The sequence below is a fragment of the Chlamydotis macqueenii genome, chromosome 1, assembly GCF_036417535.1.
Source record: "Chlamydotis macqueenii isolate bChlMac1 chromosome 1, bChlMac1.mat, whole genome shotgun sequence".
NCBI lineage: Eukaryota > Metazoa > Chordata > Aves > Otidiformes > Otididae > Chlamydotis > Chlamydotis macqueenii.
This window is the reverse complement of record NC_141556.1, coordinates 64,604,612-64,616,962: the sequence shown is the minus strand read 5'-3', so window position 1 is coordinate 64,616,962 and position 12,351 is coordinate 64,604,612. Positions and strand designations below refer to the sequence as shown.

Here is a 12,351-nt window from a genome sequence, read left to right as displayed (position 1 = left end):
GACAGATTCCGATTTTCTGTTGAACAAAACATTCTATCATTGCAGTCTTGTTTGCTCTAAAAATAAACAAGACTTTGAATTTTCCCTTTTTTTTTTTTAATATAGTGTGGAATCAACAACAATGTCTGTGTGGAAATGTTCTGATTGGGAAATTAAGTTTCTTGTTTTATTGAGCTGACTCAGACCAAAATCTTTTTACTAAGTTCCAAAAAACCAAGATGGTCTTACTCGCATCAAACAGATAAAAGAAAACATTTCTTTACAGTTTTAAAGAGGAAAAAAAAAACCCACCACCACAAACAAATATGAGGTTTTATTCTCCCACAGAAAAGTTCCATTTTGTAGAATGCAATTTCAGCAGACATATCACTTCTCTAAATTCTAAGACTGGAAAAGACCATTAGGTCATCTACACCCTTCTTGCGTATAACATAGGCAACAAATGGTAAGTTACAGCCTAAAAATTTCTGTTCAGCTCCAGCTTATTTTAGCCAGAGAAAGAATTTATATGGGTTGACGACTACAGAGATGGAAAGTCCAGAACTTCATTGAACACTTTGGATTAGTCAGTCACCTTCACTACTTAGATTTCAGATTTGCAGTCATCTGGATCCTTTATTCGTGGGCTTCTATCAAGCCTCTCTTCTACATTAAGTAGCCCACCACCACCCAAAATTTTCTAATCCAGTCTCTACCAAGTCATGAATTTGTGAGCCAGTTTTCTTTTTGACAAGCTGAGTTTTACCTAAATCTCCTACATGGTAGGCAATGCCCAAGACCCAATGCAAAGAGTTATAATCATCTGATTTAGTAACATCTAACAGGACATCACCTCACTGCTTCTATAATTAAGGTCCTTCTTATCCTGGCTGCTGTGGAAAGGAACAGGAAGATGGACGCTTGCAGGAAAAAACAAGCCTCTTAGTGCTCAGTGCAATGACAATGATGTCAAGCACAAGTTCTTCAAGAAGAACTACATGAACAACCAAAAACCCACCCAGAGATGCACTGATCTTGTTTAAGTAGGGGATTGAGCTACGATATGTCCATACACAGTAGCTGAGGACAGTCCTATCAATACTCTGAAGAGGAAGAGGCTCTCTCTGCCCACCATGCTGGAGTGCACATTGCAGCTACTTCTTCAGGTGTTCCCAGCATGTATTCAGATAGGCTTGCCAGATGAACCACACCACCAACTAAGGCCTACTGCTAAAGAGGCTTGTGTCACCTCCACCTAGACTTACTTTTTTTTAATCCTTCTAATGCTTCAGGTTTTACGGTCAGAGAAATTCCAAGAGTAGATTCTTCATAATGATGGCGATTTGGCATATTCAGGTTTAGTAATGGAGCATGGTCAAATGGCATCACAAAGACAAGCTTGGCAGCTGCTTCTGGCTGGGCAGATCTAGTCTACCATTCGGTGTGGGCACAAGAACAAATACAGTGACAGTACGTATAATATCAGTGCTAGAACAGAGGTCTGACACTGGACAAAACGCTCTATTCTCATTCACTTACATTAGCGCTTCTCAGTGTTTCTCACAAATCTTACTCTTTCTTGTCCCAAAGTAAATTTAAAAAAATATTTCAGCTCTTGATGGGCATGAAATGTTTTATTTTGTTCTGCTTTGTAACAAGCAGGGGAGAAATTCTTCTCCTCCAAAACCTCCATTAATAAAACCTAAAATTCGGTATATTAATTCCAGAGCCCATCAGTGGTGTATTTTAAACATATGGACTGAGCAGCTTGTCTGGTTCTGGATGGACTGTTTTTCATTTATTCAGTAAGCCATTTGGCTTTTAGGGAATCATTAGAGAAAATGAGACAGCAATAAAAACATATTAATGATAAGTAGCAATAAAACACCACTTTTCTTCCTCAAATTGCTTTAGAAATGTGAGCTAATTCTTCCTAAGGATACGTTAGAGGCAAGACAGCAATTATTTGAAAGCTAGATTTACAAGTAAAGGAACTGATGAAATGAAGTGATGTACTGCAGGTCACAGTGAGATTTGATGGGGATTATCAGGCTAAAACACTGGAGCCCCTCATATTCCACCAGAAGTCATCTCTTCTACCTTCTCTCAATGAGAAGGAAAACTAAAATTCAGATATCTTGTTCCTGGGTCATGCAATGAAGTCCTCAGTAAAAATTTAGAAATTTGGGGATAGAAAGTTAATTTCACCTTTGTGAGAATATTGGCCTAACAGTACCTGATTAGCCCTCATTCACTGGCACCCAGTTCCTGTACAAGATATGAAATCCCAAGCTGTGAGCTGCTCCTGCGGAAATAAACAGTTGTGCATACCAGAGGAAAAGAGCATCTGAATCTCGTAGCTTGTGTTGGTGATTACGATTTGTCTAAATAATCAGAATCATGGTCCACATTAATATAGACACGCACCCACACAAACAGAGCACATAGGGATTAGTAGCTCCAATACACTTCGGCTGTATTTTCAAACATTTTTATCATTAAATAGTATTTTCAAATCAATCTTAGGGTTTCTAATAATTTATTTTTGCACATATTTTCCTATGGCATTTATTCCCTTTTTAATGCTTTCAGAGACATTGCAATACAACATTACTGTGGGAGAGCCAGGTGTTACTATAACTCAAATACAGACAACAGAAGTACTTGGATGCTATTCTCTGCTAAAATAGCAAAGAACTAGAATTGCCTTTCAACTACCAGAAATTTCAATCCTGACATTATACGCAGGGAAAGCATACAGTTCTGCATCAATCCACAAGCCTTTAAAGGGACCAGTAACAGAAAGAGATAGATGCTGTAGCTGCAGACTGTGTGTGTATAGTGGACACACTGCTTTGGATACCACAGAAAGTAGAAAGAAATACAGTGTCTGTTTATCATTATGGCCTAGATGCACTCAGACTCCAAAAATCCCTAAGCCACTCATAACTGAAAGTATATGAAGAAAAGATCATCACTCTGCATTCATCCTTCAGCTTCTATTACTGCACACAGCCATGGACTGGACGCATGGTCTGAATGTTCTTACGTTGTATTACGTAAAGGAAAACAAAAATCTCAATTTTGCTGATGATTCCAGGTAACTAATAGCTAATAACAGCTAAAAGCTACAAAACTATCCTTTTTCCCTCCTGCAAGAGAAAGAAATGAATTCTTAAGCATCATGAATGGTTTACAGAATGCAGTTCGGGAGCTTTACTTTACCATCACTTCCAAGACAAGAGCTATGGAACACAAGAAAAAAAAATAGTAAGTGACAGGTTTGAAACAATCAAAATGTGGTTCTTCTCACAGTATGTAGTATTTGGGAATTTCTTGCTAAAGGATGTTATAAATGCTAAAACTTTACAGGAACTCAAGGAGAGACTAAACAAGATCACAGGAGAGAAAGTTATCATAGGCTGTTACATATAAAGGCATCATTCCTGGAAATTCACGAGAGAGAAATTTCTAGAGGCCAGGAGACTGTTTTGGGGATGCATCACTAAACATCTGCCTTCACTTACGCCTTTCCAAAAGCTACTCTTGAATACTGGGCTCAATGGTACTTTGTCTTAAGAGATATGGCCATCCTTCTATTACAGTCTCCAGTTTCAAAAAAAAAAAAAAAAAAAAAAAGGGAATCATCCTAGCAAGTAGTCAGAAATGCAGAAATGGATCATTTGGTTCACTGCACTCAGCAAGACTTTGAATGAGACCTTCCAGCTCCTCTTCTCTGCCACTGATTTCTGCAGGCAGTACTTTTGCAGTATAGCAGTGAAATCACCCGTGGGAAGGAGTAGAGAACTGAAGTCTGGATGAGAACACATAAACCGTATTTGTGGTAGCGAGTTACGTGTAACAGTGGGAGCACAAGCTCTGTTGGTACTGAGGACACTATACACAAGGAATTTCAGAGAATTTTATTTTTGACTAGCTGTAATCTGGTTCTGTGGACTGAATGCCCATTACCAGCTGCAGAGTTAACTTTCAAGTAAGTTTAATCTGAAAGGCTTTCAGTTATTTTGCTGCAAGACTGCTCCATGTGTGAACCATGGCAAGTGATGACAATCAGGAAAATTTCTTCCAAACTGCACTTCTGATCTGAGGTGAAACACTGGAATAGACACCTCTGTTCTCCAGCTCTCAGGAAGCATCAATCGTGGCAGAGAAGACACACAAAATATAAAGCCACAAAGCCATGCGAGAGCTGTTGGGGAGCATTAATTCCTCTCCACTGGCTTATGAATTGAAGCATGAGATGGGTATATCCTAAATGTTTATTTCTACTTTCTTTACTCAAACTACTATTATTGATCATTAAAATATTTAACCACGCAATTCCAGATAAGGGATAGGACTAATATTTCACAACAATGTAATCTACTAGAATCAATAGGTATTCCATGAATAATACTTTCTTTTATTGCTTTAAATTTACCGCCAAGAGAGGCCAATTTACTAAGAGAGGCCAAGTCTTTCCCATTCCATTTCAATGAGAGTTCCCTTCTTCTTGCATGACAAGAGAATACAAAAGATAGTTCTCGCTTGCAGGTATAAGAAATGTAACAGCGGAGCACAAGACAGACAAGTATTTTGCTGAAACAGGAGATTGCTTGGCCAATAAATATAATGTTTTTTTTTTTGTTGTTATCATTTTCCCTAATCCTTTCTGTTTCTTCACAAAGAAGGACTCTACAACAATATACCCATGTTAGTCTTAACTGAGTATTTCTTATTTAAGGGGAAAACTGATTTCCTCTGAATTTCTCCACACCAGTCAGGGCTGATAGGAATTTTAAGATGGACTGGTCATGTTGCCCAGCACAAGTGTGAACATACCCAGCACAAGTTTTGATATGATAGGCAGTAAGTACTCCCTTTGCTAAATCAACTCTTAATGCCTCTAGGGGAGATCCAAAGCAAAATGGCAGAGGAGGAAGGCAATATCACTGCAAAGTCATAACATAAGAATGCTGCATACAAAGTGCTTTGCTGCATTGTTCACAACATACTTGCTATAAAAGGGCATCATATTTTTATTGCATGCTTTGATGCAGCTGGTAGCTGGTGATCTACATCAGTATCCAGACACAGATCTGATTTTTCTCTGACTTAAGTGCTGTGCCATGGAGAGGAGACAGTCTTACTAGTCGATGTTAGGAGGGAGGATAAAGTATAATGTAGTGCTAGAGAAAGGAAATTAAACCCCTGTGTTAATTGAATTTTTAAGTATCTCTCAAAAGATTTCAGGGGTTCAAAATATTTCAGAAGAAAGGTCTTCAATAGCTAAGGTACTTCTTATCCCTTTCTATAGCTTTTTAGAAATAAACTTTTACAATCTATGCAGCAGAGGAAATGTGAGACAGTCTCACAAATCTTAGAGCCTGCTGGGGCAGAAAGAAAGCAGCAGCCTTTTTTCTTTTTTTCCAGAAGCCTGAAAAAATAGGCCATAACAATTTCAGCACAGGTGACAGCACTCTAAGGATGCCGTACTGGCACAGGGTTAGCTTAACAAAGAAGGAAGCTCAAGGAGCTTCTGCTGACCACCCTGAACTCATAAGTGCCCAGTGTTGTGCTTGTACTGCAGAGGAAATCTCACCTTTCCACACTGCTTACATTTGCCCTCCTGCCTCCGCCTGTGCACCCAGTGGTGTCGGACAAAGTTCTGCAAAAGAAGGATAAAAAGTATGTTATAGAGAGCAATCACAGCTTGCAGTCAAAGGTACCATCTGTGTGAAACTGGTTTACAGACATCAAAGGAAAGGTTCCTTCAGCCAACGCAAACTCTTCTGCAGCAAAATACAGCAGTCCTCGTGGGAAACCCCAGGCACAACCAACACTGCAGGAGGAATAAGGATGAGATGGTGGTCTTTATCCATGTTGAAATGTGGACAGAACTACTCTCTCAGTACTCTTCTACAAAAAGAAGAAAGTTCATTACATGACGGCAGAGATAATCATCACCTAAATACAGCGCACAGCAGTGCCCAAACACTGCTATTTCCAGCCACGATGCAAGGCCCTGCTTTGCTCTGCTTGGAAATACAGCCTTATAATGCAAAAAAAAAAAACAACAAAAAAACAAAAAAAAAAAGTCAATGCAGGAGAAGGGAAGGAGGCAAGGAAGGAGCAGTCAGTGAAGCAGCCTTTTATTCTTGTTTGGACTACATACATACTGGATGGCAGCAAGCGGTGGGCAAGAGATGGGAGGGGGAGCAGGACTGCCACTCCTCATTCTGGGCAGGCAAGGGGGTTCGAAGGGGTCTGCCCGCACCATGCTGTTACACCAGCCGGTGCTGAAACGCTGATGTGGCAGGGAATTGAGCTACCTCTGCTAAGAGCAAGCTGGTCACTAAATCAACTATAAAAGTTAAGAGGTGTTTTTGAAACACTGGCTTCTAACTATGTAAGACAGATATATAAATATATCAAAATTAACAACAAATACCCTAAATAAAACCAATAAATACCCAATACCTTCAAAGGCATTGAATTCATACAGTAGCTGGAGGCAAATCATAAGGTTTTTGAATGTTTGATATTTTACTAAAAAAAATCTTGGAACACTAGAGATACTTCTAGGAAAAAAAAAAAAAAAGAATAGAGAGGCAAGTGGAAGGAGATGGAAATAGAGAAAAACAAAAAATACCAATTCAAAGGTCATGAAAAAAAATGTTATGCCAGAAAAAGAAAAAAAAAAGAAAATAAAAGAAAAAAGACAGAATAGCTGAATGAATGGGAAAAGAGACAACAGAAAGATGAAATGGTTTCTGTCAGTGTAAGTAATGGAGTTCTTCAGCTAGAATTCATTTTACATTTATTCTGGAGAGAAGAACATGTCCCACTGGGAACCAATACTCTGTCTAAGACTCCTCTGAATGTAAAAGCACTGCTGCAGCTCCATACCAGGTGGACCAGCACACAAATCAAATGAAAAGCAATCATAATTTGTCCATTACTTACTTCTCTCGGAGATCTGGAGCTTCCTTCTCGGAAAGTTGGCTTGCAGCGAAAATTAATCTGGCATTAAAATAAAGCTGTTAGAACTGAAAGTGAACTGAGAGAGAATCTATCCCAATACATTGATCTAGGACAGACTTCCAAAATATTTATTATCTATTAAAATATTAGCAAAGTAACTTATCTAGATGCCAGAAAATCTCTTTTCATATGCCATAATAATTGTCCTTGCTAGATCTCTACACAGCCCTCATCTTCACTAATGCTATTGCTGCCTGCTCAGATCATCTATTTCAAGTGTCTCCCCCTTGCCTAGAAGGAAAATGCTTCATCTATTTTTCTCTGAAGATCGTGCAACCAAGGTGGACTTAAGATGATGTCTCAAAAATTAATAGGAGCTGGAAATCCAACTCTGTAAGACTTTTTTGCACATGCCAACTTTATATCTTCATAAACAAAATCTGTGGAGAAATCTTGATTCACATGAAGAACTGTGCAAATTACCCTAAATTTCTATCTTCTGCTTAGATCAGACTACTTTTATCCACCTCCTCCATCACAAACCATTTAGGGACCATTGTACTGCCTCATGCAGGGGTGTTGCCTCCTTCAAGCAGGAGAGGAATGACAGAAAGAGGACAACAGGACTTTCCACGAACAGAAAACATTTTCAGGAAGATGAAGAGAAAAAGCATTTAACAAACAACAAGACAGTCCCATGAGAAAAACCCAAAATCTTTTGAGAAAAGAAAATCAATATAAATAAGAGCAGGGGAGAAGTAGAGAGGAAAAAAGTATATATACTGAAGAACAGAGGCATGGAAAAAGGCCAAATGATATGTGAGGTAAGCACTAAATGAAATGCATGCAAGCTTAAGCTGACTATCCTTCAAACAATAAAATGCTTAAGGATACTGCACAGCTATGCTTTTGCCATGAAGACAGGAGGACTGAATTTCCCTGAATTTAAATACAACCCTTCCCATATAAATAAGTTCTTCCCTCATTTAATGGCCTTCAAAATAATAGGTCAAAAGAGGGGGAAAGAGGAAAAAAAAGAGGAAAAAAGTAAACTAAATACCTATTACTTAAGAAGAATTAAAAGCCATAGCAATATCAGTCTTTCTCCACTGCTCTTCACCTGGAATTGCGATTCATTATTTCACTGCTGCATTGTGGCAGGCTGAAAAAACCGCCAGCTTATATTTATCTTACTTACAACTTACACCTTTCCAGAGAGGGCCAATCAGAGGACTTATGTGCTAGTTCTAAACTCCACAGGGTTTAAGAGGGATGCAGACTTTATAATAACCCTCTGCCAAGAGGTGAATTTCATGGTCTCCAGAATGGCATAAACAAGCTCAACAGAATGGGTTTTGTCTAAGTGCTCATTTGCTCCGGCTGGCAATGCCATCAACTCGCTGGGCTATGGAGAGTCAGCACTGCTGCTGATGAAGGAAGTCATGAAAAATTCACTGGTAACATTTTGTGCTGAAAGCATGTGCTAATGCTAATTTCACTGCGGGTAAGAGCATCGGGGGTGGAAATGGTACCTCTCCAACTTGGTATTATGGCAATCACCATGACATTTGTCAACACAAGTCCAAATACTTGGGAAAGAAAAACTCTTTCCAAAGGGTTGTAGTTACAAATTTGCTATGCATCAACTTCTTTTAGGGAAAGCCACATTGCAAAACATATAGGAGTGAAAATGAAGCTCTAATGAAACCAACAGGGAAATTCCCACTCGGATTTCTTTACACATATCCCACCAAGAGAGAAAAACAGTGGGGGGAAATGTCTAACACATTAAGAGTTAGGCATAATGAAGAAAAATCACACGTGAGAAGAGTGATAGATATTCTATAGGCATTTGAGGGTAAGGAGGGCTCCTTGAAGGAGCTGAGAAGCAGGACAGATGCTCATAGAAATAATGATACTATAAAGGAAAGGTTTGATGTTTTCCATTTTAAAAACAAGAACTGAATTTCTGAGGTTTTGAGGACAAAACAGCATTGTCTAGTAAACAGTAAAAAAAATGTTCATAGCAGCATCTTATGCTACATTGCTCATAATAAATATAGCTGTCATAGATGAATTATGCTAGGTTCAGTTGAGGAATTTTGGAAGGACAATTTTGTGCATGAAAGCATACTGCATTTTCTAGCTTCATTTTTCAATCTAGAAGTAGAGGGAAATTATTTTCTTAATCATAAAAATTGTGAAAGCGTTCTATGTTTTCTTGTTGTTAGGTTTTTATAAATGGCTCACAGGGTTTGAAGAAATCTATTTTTAAAAATAAGCTGGAATTTTAAGTCAACTTTTTAACAAATATATTGTCAAAACAGCTATGAAAACCTAACTTGGCATATGGTGTTTTCAAGACTGAAACCTCATTAAAAGAATGAAATGAGTGTTGTCCGTGTCAGGCTCCAGAAGATGGCAATGTCTTACCTTCTCTAACTGCTCCATGCACGCATTGTGGACCACAATCTTGCAGGCAGCACACTTCCTCCGCAGAGCAGATTTCTGCAAGAGGAAAGGGAGATGTGTGTGCATGGAGGTGCTCTATTCTCAGGGTGGGGAAAAAGTGAACTGTGAAACAGGGGATGTTTCTCTCCTTATGCAACATGTATTTTTCCTCTCTTGGCGCTCTCAGCTATTTTGTACATTGAAGAAAGGTCCAAAGTTCTTCCAGTCAAGGACTCGACTTCATGAAAAAGACAGAGCTACAGTACTCCAGCTTGAGAACTAGAAGTAAAAAGCTGGCTTTAGGTAGCAGACCAGGCTGTAACAGTACAGATCATCACTATAAAAGGAGGCAGCCCTATGACGACAATGAGCAGGGCCAGTGAAAAGAGGAGGAAAAACCACACATGCAAATCAGAGAACTCAGACTAGTTTGGAAGAGTATGTCACCTCATGTTATCATATAATATTTAATTTGATGGGCCTGACCATTGCCTTGCAGAAAAATACTTGGGTACTTGGGTCATTTAGCAGAGAATGATAACCTTCTCCCAGAATGTTGTTACATGCTTATGAAATGCTACAGCAGGGACAAAATTCTCAACCTGATTATGCTGGTTAGTTTTATTAATTTCAGTAGGGCTTTTAAAATAATTTCCATTCAATCCCCTGGGCCAAAGCATATCAAAGGCAAGAGTATGCATCCAGGAGAGAGAGAGAATATATTTACTTTTTTTCCTTGCATACACTCAATTTAATAAACCAGATGGAATTATTTTTCATAGAAGTTATAGATGTGTGCTTGAGGGACAGAAAAGTTATAAACATCCAGTAAGTCGAGATTTATTTACTTCAGATTTTAACATTAATTTTATTCAGGTTTATTTATATGTCTAATAATTTATTTAATTAGAATTTTCAATATATTTAATAAACTCAAGAAGAAACAGGGAACACTCCTTCGGCTGACGTTATAGAATAATTTTTATAATTTTACTGAGTCTCAATTATCTAGATACAACCTAACTGTGTGTGTTCACATGTATGTGGAGTGTTGTTCTAATGTTTTGTCTGAAGAATTATGCCATTGTGTAAGAGACTAAACTTTCATGTGGTTTGTGATTTGTTAAACTTTACATATGCTTTTAGTCTCTGTGTTTACCAAGAAGACAGAGACAACATAAAGGAATCGATCCCTAAGATTACAAACTGCATAAAGCAAACAAAGGTAACACTTTATGAGCAGCTACTTTTCTAATGTCTGTCTTAAGTCATTCTCATGATTTTTGAATGCTGCTGGCATTGCAAGTAGTTACAACCATTTATAGTGAGAGGCTAGTAAAAATTCAGACTATCTTTTCCCTTCCTTCTGACTTCTTTGATTTATCATGAAATGTCAGCTCCAAATTCCAGAAATTACAAGGTCATGTTCTGTATAGGCTAACATTTTATGCAAAGTCTGTGCAGCTACAGCTTAATTATTTCTCACCACTTCTCCATTGAAAACATTTGATCTTAAATAGCCCACATGTAAAACAGCTATGTCAAAGGAAGACTGGGAAAGAAAGATGCAGTGTCTTCAAAAGATTCAAGCTGGAAAAGCATTAACCTTTTGACAGATAAGGTTAAACTAACCACAACTAAAGTTAACTGGATTTTCATTTCCATTTCTAGTTCTTAAGCTAATGAAAGCCCCACACAATATAACATGTTATAAACACAGATATTGCTTTCCCCAAAGGGAACCAATACACTAGTACCTAAAAGTGAAAAAAAAAAAAAATCTCAGTCAGGTCAAGCAAAGGCCAGGCAATTAAGAACTGAGCAATGTTAAATTCTGCTGCTTCCTAAATATGACTAAACATCTCCAGGTCTATTGGCTGGAAAAGCTTGTCACCACTTAAGATGTCTCCCAGCATTCCCAGATAAAAGTTTAAGTCAGTGGGTCTAATTCACCAGCAGTGAATTAGCAAACAGTCTTTCCAACTCCTGTAGAGATACACCTCTAAAGCTAAGACACAGACTTGCAAATCATATGCAACATATTATTAAATTTCCATGCTACTTTCAATGAGGAAGTATTTACTCAGTTTTTTTTAAAGGTAAACTTCTATTAAGAACATATGAACAGTCATATCAGGTCAGACCAAAGGTCCACTCAGCCAAACAAACCCTGTCTCCAGCTTTTGCCAAAACCCAGTGCTTCAGAACAAACATAAGTGCAGTGCAAACACACAATGACACTTCCCTTGAATATTACTCCACCATCAGCAGTCTTTACTGTTGGGACTCTGCTTCATTACTCGTTGTAAGCAGTCACAGACTTCCTAGGCTTTGCCTTAACATTGTATCCCATAAAGTTATATGCCAATTTGCTAGAGGAGTTATAGGAGATGGACATTAAATTGCAGCTACAGAAAGCACTACTGTTTTGAACAAAAGTGCCCCAAAATCTAGGGGTGATTAGTAAATCAAAATGCTTTGATTTGGATCAAATGATCTTAGGGTTTGGGTTTTTTTAAGATAAAAACAAAAAGATGGTATCACAAAGAGTCACAGGCAGTATCCACAAACACCCCAGAGAAGAGGGACTCCCCTTACACTTTGGAGGCCAAGGGCCAGGATGCTCCCTTGAGCATCGATTCAAAGCAAGGGCTTGAACACAGGATGCCCACTCTCTTCCCCAGGTTTCCTAAACACCAAGATTAAAGGAGTTTTTTTTCTTCTCTTCTGCTGAAACAGTTTAATTGAAATACTAGGTGAAGAGCTGCTGAAGCAGACTGGAAGTATAACAGTGACTCCCCAGTCAAAGAGATACACATGGGATAGAGATCAATCCAACAAAACTTTTTCATACACAGCAGAAAAGCTTCCATAGGAGAATGCAAACTTCAAATATTCTCAAATAGAAGGTGGCAAACATGAATATAAGTGCACTCA

At 38.3% G+C, this 12,351-nt stretch overlaps 1 protein-coding gene across 2 annotated transcripts in view; it reads right to left on the bottom strand.

Moving 5' to 3' along the window:
* The window catches only part of DGKI (diacylglycerol kinase iota), a 224,958-nt gene that overhangs the window by 118,930 nt on the left and 93,677 nt on the right, over positions 1–12,351 (bottom strand). For both annotated transcript variants that reach the window (XM_086740487.1, XM_086741315.1), the window contains exons 4-6: positions 9,397–9,471; positions 6,946–7,002; positions 5,582–5,647 (exon numbers count right to left, since the gene is read on the bottom strand). In XM_086740487.1, coding sequence (XP_086596613.1) covers positions 5,582–5,647; positions 6,946–7,002; positions 9,397–9,471 — 198 coding nt within the window. The remainder of the gene's footprint in view (positions 1–5,581; positions 5,648–6,945; positions 7,003–9,396; positions 9,472–12,351) is intronic.